The sequence below is a fragment of the Salvia splendens genome, chromosome 10 (assembly GCF_004379255.2).
Source record: "Salvia splendens isolate huo1 chromosome 10, SspV2, whole genome shotgun sequence".
NCBI classification, from domain to species: Eukaryota; Viridiplantae; Streptophyta; class Magnoliopsida; order Lamiales; family Lamiaceae; genus Salvia; species Salvia splendens.
In genome coordinates, this window is record NC_056041.1 from 27,211,513 (window position 1) to 27,223,986 (window position 12,474).

Consider the following 12,474-nt stretch of genomic DNA (forward strand, 5'->3'; position numbering starts at 1 on the left):
TGAGACAGTCGACCAGAGCCCGGTCCCATGCCATGAATATTTATTGATCTTTATCAATTACAACAAATCCTGCTAGTAAAAGGTCATATATTGCTTGACATTTAATTATCCAGCAGGCTAATTTCATTGTGACACAACTATATAAATATATAAACAAAAAAGGCAATAGAAGACATGTAGAAATCAGAATGAAAGATTCAGCATAGACCAACAGATAGTAGATTGTCCGAGAAAGAAAGATTCAGCATAGACCAACAGATAGTAGATTGTCCGAGAAAGAAGCTAGGAGCTGAACGCCTAATTCAACACTTGAGTAGAGTAGAGTAGAGAGATAACAAAAATTACAAGAACATCCATCCACTGCGGAACTGATATTTATCACCAACCACCGCCATCTGAACTCTTCTTGGCATCTCCCCACCCCGAATTACCTGCATCCGCACCCGAACCCCCACCATCTCCTCCCCAGTTACCCCACCCAGTGCTGCTGCCCTCACCAGCATTACCACCACCGCCCAGTGAATCCTGGGCTTTTGATCCAGAGAAGCCACTCCCCCATCCACCACCACCATCACCATCCTTCCAACCCCACTTTTGTGAACCACGGTCTTGGTCCTGCCTGTCATCCCTGCCATTACCATAAGAATCTGACCCACGGCCCCGGCCACGACCACGTCCTCGCCCACCATATGGTCTAGGTGCTCCACTGGGATGCCCATCGCCATTTCTGTAATCACCCCTCCCTGCAAGGAAAAGCAAATTGATGCACATTTATTTTTCACAAAATTCATTTATGAAATGCACAAGTTAATTGAATCATTTCAAATCTTACCACTTCTAGGGCCAGAATTCCTGTCTCTGTCTGAAGATTGGCCTCCTCTCCAGCCTCCATCATTGGATGAATTGCCCCAGCCACCACCGGACCCAGATGAGCCCCCAGTTGCAGGACTCCTCATTGGCACCATAGCAGCAACTGATCGTAGCGACGGAGTAGAGTCAGCTGAGTCATCAATATGTTTCTGAAAATAAGCCACAAGACGGTCTATGTCCTCAAACATTCGTTTCCGGAACTTAAATCCCTTTGGATAGAGACCTATGTACTCATGGTGAGGATTAGAACTCCGTATATACGTCAAGATGAATGTGCCAGGATGCTCATGAGATATCCCAAAGCAATATACAATTCTCATAGGATTCTCGGCCTTTTCAATTCTGAGGAGCTCATCAACTTCAGTTTTAGTACCCCTCCTGAACTTTCGGTAATTCAGCATCGACTTCAAATGAGCTACCAGTGGATCTACATAACGATCCATTACCTGCATGAAGGGTTAATCAAACTCGCAAGCTTTCAGGGAAATAAAATATCTAATCTGGAAAGGGCATAAGATATTCTATTCAGTTAATACAACTCCATAGCCTATGATCAGTACGTCTCCAAAATAACAGCTCTGCAAATTACCTCATCAAGATCTTCAAATGTATCCTCCCCGATTTTCAGTGTTTTCCCGATCCGAAGCAAGCTGGTTATATCCTTGTGCTCTTTTCCACCTTCTACAATGTCCTTGTTAGCATATACCCCATCATAAACTTTCAGAGTCAATGTCAAAAATGATGGCCCACGAGAACTAGGGCGTATGACACTTTCACCGGGATCCTTGTCGGACAAAAACTGTTGACAGGAATCAAAGGGTATAAGAACTCAAAGACATGAAAGCATTTCGAAACAGGAAGAGTAAGTAGCAGCAGTAAGCTATTACAAAATCATGTACATGCACTTTTTGGAATGATATCACAATCTGGACTCAACAAAACGAATCTTCATCAGTATAAATGTGAATGCACCTTATATTAAAAGTTAATCAAACCATATCAAGTCCAAGAAAACAAATTCAATAATCCCAAATACCGAATAAATACGCCAGTGTCAAGCAGGCCCACAAATGAATTGTGGAAGACTACAATAGAAGATTAAAACAAACCTCTATCGCAGCATCAGACGTTATATTTTGGAAGCGTGGGTGAACGATCATTCTCGGCTTGAAATGCTTCTTTGCAAGTTCCTTCTCCTTGCGAGCTTTTTCCTGAATAGTTTGCAGAGTGCCGCGTTCTTCATGATAATAAGGATCTGTCATTCTGTGACTCCTGTTACGGTTACTCCTCATTTCACTTTCTCGACAAGTTAAAAACACCTGATAGCGATTTTTCTGAATTGATTTAATTCTGCAAGTCAAAATATCACCCTCACTCAGCTTCTCATTTAACTCGTTGATATCCCTCCAATCGTCCATGTAATCCTCCTTACTGAGAATGCCAGCTAATCCAGATTCGAGGACGCAAATTGCTCTCTGACCCTGCACCTTTCGAACTGTGGCCTGCACAATTCTTCCTTCAGAGAGTTCCTCTTCTGTCTCTCCAGTGATCATGCAAAACTCTTCATCCTGACTTGGTTCTACAAAGGGTCTGCGACGATCCTGAAAACCTTCCATCAATTCCAATCTAATGTCATTGAGGGTTTCTTTCTTGTTCAGGTGATTTTTCTGCTCAGCATATTCATGAACATCTACAGCTCTCAGTAAATGTGGCTTCTCCCTGACATGCTCGATCGCCATTTCCAGGACATCATCTTCGTCATTGGTATCATCATTCCCATCCTCCCGATAAATATCCTTGGCCAAATCTTGTGCGAGAATATATGATTCTGGATGAATTCTGGTGTCATCTAACAGATCAATAAATTGACTACTACTGGAAGTCAATCCACTACGTCGCACTCGGAGGAACCCAACAGCATTGATAAAAACCTTTTTGCCAAGCCCATGAGATTGCAGCAGGTCTTTCCTAGTGAAGATGGCACCTGCTCTTACTAGGGACCTCTGGAGAGAAGCTGCTTTTCTGGGTCCTAGACCAGAAATAAATTGTAGAGGAGCAAATAACCATTCATGACTGGCAGCCAAATTAATATCAAGGCCCACCTGGTTTGTTACATCTACCATCACTTGTTCAACCATCCAATACTTCTCATCAGGAGTAAGAAAGTTCTCCAAAGGGTTAAGCTTCCAAGATAATATCTCTTTACCCGGCCCACATAATGTGGCAGCCATTGCTAATGGATTCTGAAGATGACGTCCAAGACCCACAGCACGTCTAATGATACCTGAGAGGGGGGGGGGGGTTGATGTATAAGTAAGTTGGATAAAATTATGCATAAAAACTGGCATAGTACTATTGAGTATTGAGGTACAACATCCACATAAAGAGTAGTAAAGGGAAGTGATCATGTAAAAAATTTCAAGGTTACCTTCTTGTGAAGGAAGCTGATCAACTGAGATACGAGAATTTTCATACAGATGCGGTAAAGATTCATCGCCAAAGACAATATTCAGATTATCCATCTCATGACCAACATCACGAGGATTATCTTCCACCATCTTGAAGATTATCTGATAACAGAATGGGCAATAAAATAAGCATCACCTCAAAAATATTTTTCAGAGTTAATGAAAAAGAAATTCCAAAATAAAGGAATAGAGGTGGCAATAGTATGCCATACAAATAAGTGACAGTAAAGAAACAAAAATAGTGCAACTATGTACCTCATAAATGTCCTCCTTCAACCGCGTACAAGACAAATTATTTGCTCCTAAAACTACAATATGTGGTTGATGGTCCATCATAAACTTTTGCACTCTCTGCTGATCATTTCTTTTACGTTGCTGTTCATTGACACTTTGACCACGAATGCTGAGGGAACCAGCATGCAATACATCCAAAACTTCTCCAGATGAATCTAACATCACAAAGGTTGTAGCTGGCTTTCCAGGGCCCCAACAGCAAGCCATAACCCTGGGTGCAGTTTCTTCATCAGAATTGGCATCATTTTCTTTCCGTTGGTATGGTGCAACAGATACTTTATCCCACAATTGCCTCCCATAATCTGATAGTAGCCATGATTTAGCTCTACTTATCAGCAGTGATCTTGCTTCTTTTTCCATTGAAGGAAGAAGAAAATTGTTAAATGCGTCATTAAGAATCAGTTTCCTCTGCTCATTCCACAACTGAGCAGATTTACTTACACCATCACTCAAATAATAATCATTTGAGTCGCTTATCAACTTATCAAGGACTACTTCAGGAAGCTTGATAGTAACTTGCAAGAGCTTCTCCTCTTCAGCTTTCTGAATCAAAAGCCATTGAGCATCCTCAAATCTGTTAAGTGGTTTGTCCTTCAACCACTTTACTCCATAGAACTGGTGAAAAGAATCAATAGCTGTGTTTCCCTCAGGTGTAGGACTAGTTGACACTACAGCGTTGTCCATAAAGATACTGCGCACATGTCTCCGAACACATGGTTCACAGCTAATTTCAACCGCTGCCTGTTTATAATTTTATCATGAGAAGTTATAGAAAATATTTTTAAACGATATTAAATGTACCCAGTATAACAAAATTATCAAATAAGAAAACTTCTACATACCATGTGCCTTGCGCCTTTCAATACTGCTTGAGGTATCTCAAACATTGCACAGGTGAAATTAGAAGCCATTTCCTCCGGTGTTTCTTTAGCATCCTCCAATTCATCCATTCTCTGCAAAGAACAAAGCCCACTTGATCAATCAATAAAAGAAGGGCAATCAGAAATAAAATTCCTACCATTTTCTCCAGAGATATCTGCAAACCAAATTGCTCAGAGCTGTAACCAAATTTGCTTGCAACCTCCCACAGTCCAGCTTTACTACAAATGCTGTAATGTGATTTTCTCTTTGGTCTTTTAAACTGGCCTTCGTCTAGGACAACTTCTCCAGGAGGGAAATGTAAATTAAATTTTGAGTCTACATCATCCACTTCTCTTTCCGAATCAGCAGCTTCAAGTGACTTAGTGATTGACTGAAAGAGCTGTTCATTTAATCTTAGGCGTGTCTCATCATACACTCTCCTTCTCTCTTCTTCAAATCGCTTAGTATAGTATGACTGTAGAGCACTTTTTCTTTTCAAAAGAAGAAGCCACTTCTGATCCAAGTCCTGAATCGCCCAAAGCACCTGCAGCACAAGAGTCCTTTAAGTATCTCCATAAACTCGCAAGCTGGTCTTGGAGGAACCAGTCATAAGCAATTAATAAATGTGCACCTTGTGCCACTTCAGCGTAGGCTTTTGATTCATATCATTTTCAATGCCAGCTTCGCGATCAGTTGGATCCTTTAGAAGGCTTAATATTTCCTCTTTTCTGTACATAGCAATGAATGGGACCTACAATATGGATAAACAGGTCAGCCACATACCCTGCAGCGTAAATCAGAACATATGATACTCCCTCCATTCCATAGTAATGGAGGCATTTCTTTCTGGCATGAAGATTGAGAAAAAGGTGTAATGTATTAAATAAAAAGATACTAGTAGAGAGGAAAAAGTAGAAGAATAAAGTAAAAGAGAGAGAAAAGTAAAGAGTGAGAAAATGTGTAACTTTTTACTAAAAAAGGAAATGACTCTACTACTATGGAACGCCCAAAATGGAAAAATGACTCTACTACTATGGAACGGAGGGAGTATTAAATAATTAATAATTATAGTTTTTACTAAAAAACATACGTCTAAATTCTGAACGTGAATCAACTCCAAGAATCTAGCTATATGCCGCTTCAGCTCATCATCTACTTCTTCATTTGTAGTACCACTCCTGTTGAACAAAGGTACCATACCACTGACAAGTTGATTGTATATCCACTCGGTCTCCATTTTGACACTGAACTCATCTGTTGGGGGATGGCCTGTACTTTCCTCAGATATCTACAAAGAAAGGTAGGAATTTACAGTCAAAGACAAAGCATATATGATCGCAAATATGCCACAAGATACTCAGTATACCTGCATTCTTTCAGGAATATCGATTTCCCGTATTTGATCATCCTTCTCTGTCATATACTTTTCAGAAAGCACACTAGGATCAAACTGATCTTCAAGACTCCTTTCACTAGTTTCACCAAACCTGTCTCGCACATCTATCTTGCGAAGCCTCAGGAGATCTTCAACATCACCAAAAATTTCATGTGCTTCCTGGAGTGCAGATGAGGAAATCCCTGGGCGCTGTCTGTTTTTCTTAGGTTTCTTTCTCCTGCGTGCAGATGAAAAAGGTTATATACAGAATATAGAGAACATTAGATCTAAAGCCACATTTACAAATATAGGGTCTGTGGAAAGACCTAACAGGGGTTCCATGCTCATCAACTTCTTCTTCATCAACAATGAAATCAGCCATCTCATCCTCCTCACCAATGTCTGCATCATCTTCTTCTTCAAGCTGTTCATCCTCCTCTGCAATATCCTCAAGAGGTTGCCCTGCAATAGGTGAGAAAACCCAAGATCACTATTCATCTATACATCTAAATGCTCAAGGTAAAACATACATGCAATGAGAAGTTTTACCATCATCATCACCAAACAAACTACGCTTGAGCTTCTCCTCAGCAGTACGCCCACCCTTTCCACTTCTATCAAATTCTTCTTCATCGGAAAACCCGGAAGGCTCTTCTTCTGCATCCCTCCTAGCCTTCTTCAGTCGCTTAAACTTCTTACTTTCCTATAATTGATAACAACACAAAATACCAAGGTAAAAGATCTGCAGTAAAAAATTAAAGACATAAATGCACCTAAAGACTCTGAAAAAGACAAAAGAAGATGAACTCACGAGCTTTGAACGATTGACAGATATATTGCTTTCCTGGAGGAGTTCATAATCATCCTCATCAAGCATGAATTGATCCCTATGTTGATCCATTTAATTATCATGAAAACAAAATAAGCTTTTCTGTGTCTATAATGGTTAAAAGTTTTATATCTACGAAATAAAAAGACCTCATAAGTGAGAATAAAAGTAACTACCTTTTCTTTCTTTTCTTTTTCTTCTGCTCCTCATCACTATCAACTCGATCTTCTTCCTCGTCCTCTTCTTCCTCAACATCGTTCACTATAAATCCATCGTTTTCATATTCATCCTGTCCTTCCTCTATTCAAAATAGAGAATTTCCATCAGACAGTCACCACCGACCCACCGTTAAATAGACCAGTACTCTTAATTATAAATATTGAAGAGGAGATACATTAGGTTATTGTGCTGTACTAAATCTTTAGTCTGCTTAAGGTAATCACTTCATGGATAGATAAATGATTTTATCCCAAAAAAACACAATAATTCTATCCCATCCCAAAAAAGAAGAAACAGAAAAAAGTGATCAGTACATTTTAATTGCATGCACTAGAACCCTAGTCATGCTTCAATCAAATGCTTTATACTGACTTTAGTAGCGAAAAGAATTAGGTCTTCAACATAATTTTTCTAGAATGGAAGAGAGAACCCACAATATAATTTCACAATATCAACATACCAAAAAGTTTAGCAAAAAAAAGGAAATGCACAGTTTCGGAGGGAATGAGGAAGAATAAAATTGGGCTTACCGTCGTCTTCTTCATCTTCATCGTCACCGCCACGATCACCACCGCGGTCTCCATAAGGCTCCTCGTCTCTTTCTTCTTCGTCGACTCCAATCTCATCTGCGAACAGCAATTAACGCGAAAAGACCTAATCAGATCGACATAACAAGCACACCGAAATTTCCGATAAATACATAAAAACAAGTATCGGGAAAACTGTACCTTCATCGTCGGAGATCACATTTTTGCCGGTCATTGTGGTTAAATCGCAAAAAGTGGTTCAGGAATGAGGCGAAACCCTAGAAGCGGCGCAGATATAAATTAACAGGCACAATTTTTCCGTGAGGGCGGAAAAATTGAAAGTGAGGCAAACCCTAGCAAGCGGAAAGGCAGAGACCCTCTGATTTTCACTCCTCAAAGTCCTCAATATACAGACCGCAAAACCAATCGCACACACTCGCGCACCAAGTGTGTGTTTGCATACGAGAGTATATGTGCATTCGTTATTCGTGTACCTTTATATATCAGTAAGGGTATCCACAATGGGACGGAGGTCCAGGCGGACATCCCGACAGACTTCCCAAAAACACCTCATACCACGTCATAAGGACATCCCACTACACAATGGTGGGCATCCCGACGGACATCCACAAAAAATAATAAAAAAATCGGGACGTCATGTCAACGCAATGGCGGACGTCCCGACGGACGTCCCGGAAAGCCGCGGAACTTCGGTGTCCGCAGCGGACGTCCGTATCCGTATGCATGCTGCCTAATGGCGGACGTCCCGCGCGAACGTCCAGCATGCCGGTCCGATGCTCTAAAGGCAAGCTGCAAGAGACTATGTGTTAGCAACTTAGCATAATGTCCCAATTCTAAAAAAAATCGATTATAATTAATTTAAAATTTAAATTTTGGTTCGAATTTCCAGTTTAATTGAACTGAATACTCCCCCTTCCACGAAAAATAGAGCACATTTAAAAAATGAAAGTTTTCAACAATTTCTCTCTTACTTTTTTCCCTTCTCTCTTACTAATAATATGGAACTCACATTCGACTAACACTACTTCTATCTAACTTTTTTCTCTTCTCTCTTACTTTACTAATTTTACATTAAAACTCGTGTCATTCACAATGTGTCCTATTTTTTTGTGGACGATGGAGTAGAATTTTTAAAAAATTTAGATGTTTGAATTGGATTACATATTTTAAAATCTGAAATAAATGTCTAATTTTTTTTTATCAGTTTGGGTTTTAACAAATTCACGATTTAGAAAAAGAAAGTGGTAAAAAAAGTTAGTGATATATGAGTTCTAGTTTTATATGCTTTATCTCTTGGTATATGAGTCTTACTTGTATAATCGCTCTAAAGCGTTCACGATACGCATAAATAGATCCCGGTGTATCCTAAAACGCCACCGGAAAAAGTTCTCCCCAAACCGCGGCTGCTCGGCGAAGTAGTCGTGAAACTACCGTTGGTGCGCAGCAAGGTGGTCCTGGGGTACTATAGCTCGATGATGGATGGGGCAACGTACCGCCGGCTGCTGCTACCTCTGCAAGTAAGCTTGTATCAACCGATTTGTCTCCGCGGACGTATGGCCCGCAACTCTTCGGTAAATCGCCGCCTCACGTCATCAACATCCTCGCCACTACCACTAGCCATTTTTGGATACACCGATTAAATGAGAAATGTAGAGAGAAGGAAGAGAAACTCGTTAATACAAGTGGTGCGAATGAAATGAAGTGCAACAAGTCGTATATATAGAGTTTTGAAAAAAAATTTAAAATTGGGATGTCCTCCGGGACGTCCGTCGACTCACCACAATAGTGGACGAGAGGACTGACGTCCGCTCATGCCCGCGAACGACCTCTCGTCTATCCGGGACGTCCGTCGCCCGCTCGTCCGCCCCAATAGCGGACGTCACCGATGGACGAGCCGCTCGCCGGTCGGACGTCCGCTATTATGGATGCTCTTATATACTTCCTTATTAATTTAATCATTTCTTTTTGACACATGAATTAAGAAAAAGATACGTAGTAGTATGTTGCGTATAGAGAAAATAAAGTAATAAATATAAAGAAAGATGAAAGAATAAAGTATGAGAGAATATTGTTTTTTACCAAAAACATAATTGATTCAATTATCTTCCCATAACAGAAAAATGCTCAATTAACAAGGAAAGAAGAAAGTATTGGTCTTATAATAAATGTGAGTGAAGTGAATTAATGGAATTTGAAACTCTATTTGTCAAAAACAGTAAAAGTGAAATGTGACATTTATTGACGGATGAACGAAAAAAAAAATGAGACGTTTAATGACGGACGGATAGGGTATATAACAAAAATAAATTATAATTAGAATGAGCAACAAGTTTAGTCGTTTAATGAAGGACGGATAGAGTATATAACAAAAATAAATTATAATTAGAATGAGCAACAAGTTTAGTCCCTAACTGAGCGCGAAATAGTCAATCGATTATATGTCCACTACATGTATTATTCAAATGGTACCTAAAATTATATTTCTAAATACTTCATTATTGAGTATCTTCCACTATATGTGTTATTCAAAGGGTACCTAAAATTATATTTCTAAATACTTCATTATTGAGTATCTTCTGTGATTTTGGTTTTAGTCAAAGAGGGGCGGAGCTACGGTGGGGCATGAGGCCCCTTGAGCCCCCCAACCATTAGAGTTTTGTATATAATACTATACATATTTAGATATAACAATTAAATGTATTTATAGTGCAGTTAGCAAATTGTCTTAGCTTTAGATAATACTTTTGTGGAGGTGTGGGTTCGATTCTCAGATGTGACTTTATATTTTTAAATATTTACCTAGTGTTATTCTAATTTATTTGTTGTCAAATTATATTTTAGAAATGTGTTATATTTACTCAATGACTTTTAAAGGTTATAGTTTCAAATGATGTTATTTGTTCAATGAGTTGTAAATATTGTAATATATATTATACAATATTATTTTAAACTACCTTCTTTTATTGGTATTGTAATATAATTAATAGTTTTATCAAAATTTTCTAGTATGTATAATTAAACAATTTTGCTTTACTTATGAAAAACTTAATTTTATTAGTAGGTAGAATTCTCTTTTAAGGCCATCACAAAGTGATTATATCAATTATTCTCGGTTAGATTAAATTTGTTTGATATGCATTTCATTCTTGAGTACCACTTAGTACATATCTAAAAACATACCGTTATTTTTAAGATCTTCAAGACAAAACATAAAAAAGTATTCCTACATTTTGATGACAAAACATTGAGAAATACATGCAACGATTAATATTGGTAGAGATAAAATTTTTCTTATTCTTGGGCTCCCTCACTGCATAATTCCTGGATCCGCCTCTTACTTTGACTCCCTTCGTCGCCTCGGGTTTTAAGAAACTATTTGACTTTATGAAAGAAAGTGGTAGAAAAAAATAGTGGGATATGAGTTTTACTTCTATATATTGGTTTTATAATAAAATGTGAGTTGAGTGAGTTAGTGGGATGTATGTTACATTCGCTAAAATCGTAAAAAGTAAAATGAGACATTTATTGGCGGATGGATGAAAAAAAGAAAAATGAGATATTTAATGATAGATAGAGGGAGCAGTTGTCACGCTCGCATTTTCTAAGGATAGAAATGTCACACCTCTACCCCTCTGACGTATACTCTTATAATACATAAATCCCTTATCATAAAAACAATCAATACACGTGTCTAATTCATAGAACGCACATATTATATAATTTCAAACCAACACTTATCCGATACATATTTCAAAATATCCTGTAAAGTAGTGAAATCCTCTCACCAATCTATATACTTTACATTTATCTACATGCAAAATGATGAGGATGAGAAGGTTGCCAATATGCGTCAGCCGCCGAACCTGATAACACGTGGAGTTCCTAAGACCCACGTCAGTCAAAACTTTACTGTTATCTTATTCCTGAAAAATTTAGTGGTTTATATGAGCCACAACTCAGTATATATAAATTTCCACCTTTAATCTTACATGATACAAACATCAAGCATATTCTTTTATCAATACATATAATCAGAAACAATATATATAACATAATTTAAAAACAAACCATTTCATATTCATATGCATATGCCACTCTATTCAGTTTATTATTCTGTAACAGTCAAGCCTGGTATCTACCCGGGATTCCTCTATGATTGACCCGTAGGTCCCATTATGATTTGGACTCATAGGTCCCTCTGTATTTGGACTCATAGGTCCCTCTATATTTGGACACATAGGTCCCTCTGTATTTGGACTCATAGGTCCCTCTGTAATTTCAGATCCAGTACAAGGCTGTCACAGATCCTCTTTAATCACATGATTCATGTACTTTCAATACCATATGTAAAACATCAATTACATATTTTTATCATATAATTCATTTACAACATCATATCCATTGCACCGATCACATATCCATATCATATTCCACCATCTATATCAAATAACACATAATCATATTAATTTCACACCATATAATCCAATAATTCATTCCAATTCAACATATAACAATCAATCACATAACACATGTAAAACTAAAAGTGTGATTTATACACACCTGTCTGATGATAACATGTAATCAAATTGAACACCCAAATTTCATTCTTGATCCACACCTCTTAATCCTTACGAGCTAAGTTTCATCTTCTTCTTCTTGTTGTTTCTCTATATAGAAACTTCTTTTTTTTCGTATCATTTTTTTTGTAAAGCCCCCATATTTTTACTATTCAAAATTATTTAATCTAAAAGGCTGACTCACAAATCTAACTATAGCTTCCATACGTGTTTCTTTATTGTTTCACTACGAATATAATTGTATATTATACTTACACGTATTAATGCACACACTTTTACACAATATTATCATTCTTTTGTTTCACCAACATATACAATTTTAATATTTAGAATATTTTGTATTGTACATAATCTACGCATATTAAATTTTGATAACTCCCATGAATCAAAATTGTACATATATTCTACTAATTGAGTTACTCACAATGGTAAT

General features: G+C 37.9%; 1 protein-coding gene across 1 annotated transcript; it reads right to left on the reverse strand.

Annotated features, from left to right (window-relative positions):
- Positions 1 to 203: 203 nt before the first annotated feature.
- LOC121750835 (transcription elongation factor SPT6 homolog) lies at positions 204 to 7,896 on the reverse strand. The gene is made up of 17 exons (XM_042145453.1): positions 7,645 to 7,896; positions 7,447 to 7,542; positions 6,874 to 6,997; positions 6,680 to 6,755; positions 6,418 to 6,571; positions 6,195 to 6,330; positions 5,860 to 6,106; positions 5,584 to 5,781; positions 5,125 to 5,244; positions 4,651 to 5,037; positions 4,475 to 4,585; positions 3,594 to 4,373; positions 3,299 to 3,440; positions 1,980 to 3,154; positions 1,460 to 1,669; positions 833 to 1,316; positions 204 to 743 (listed from the first exon to the last, which is right to left on the reverse strand). Exons 1-17 carry the CDS (start codon positions 7,676 to 7,678, stop codon positions 379 to 381), a joined length of 4,839 nt encoding a protein of 1,612 aa, XP_042001387.1. The 5' UTR covers positions 7,679 to 7,896; the 3' UTR covers positions 204 to 378.
- Between the last annotated feature and the right edge of the window lie 4,578 nt (positions 7,897 to 12,474).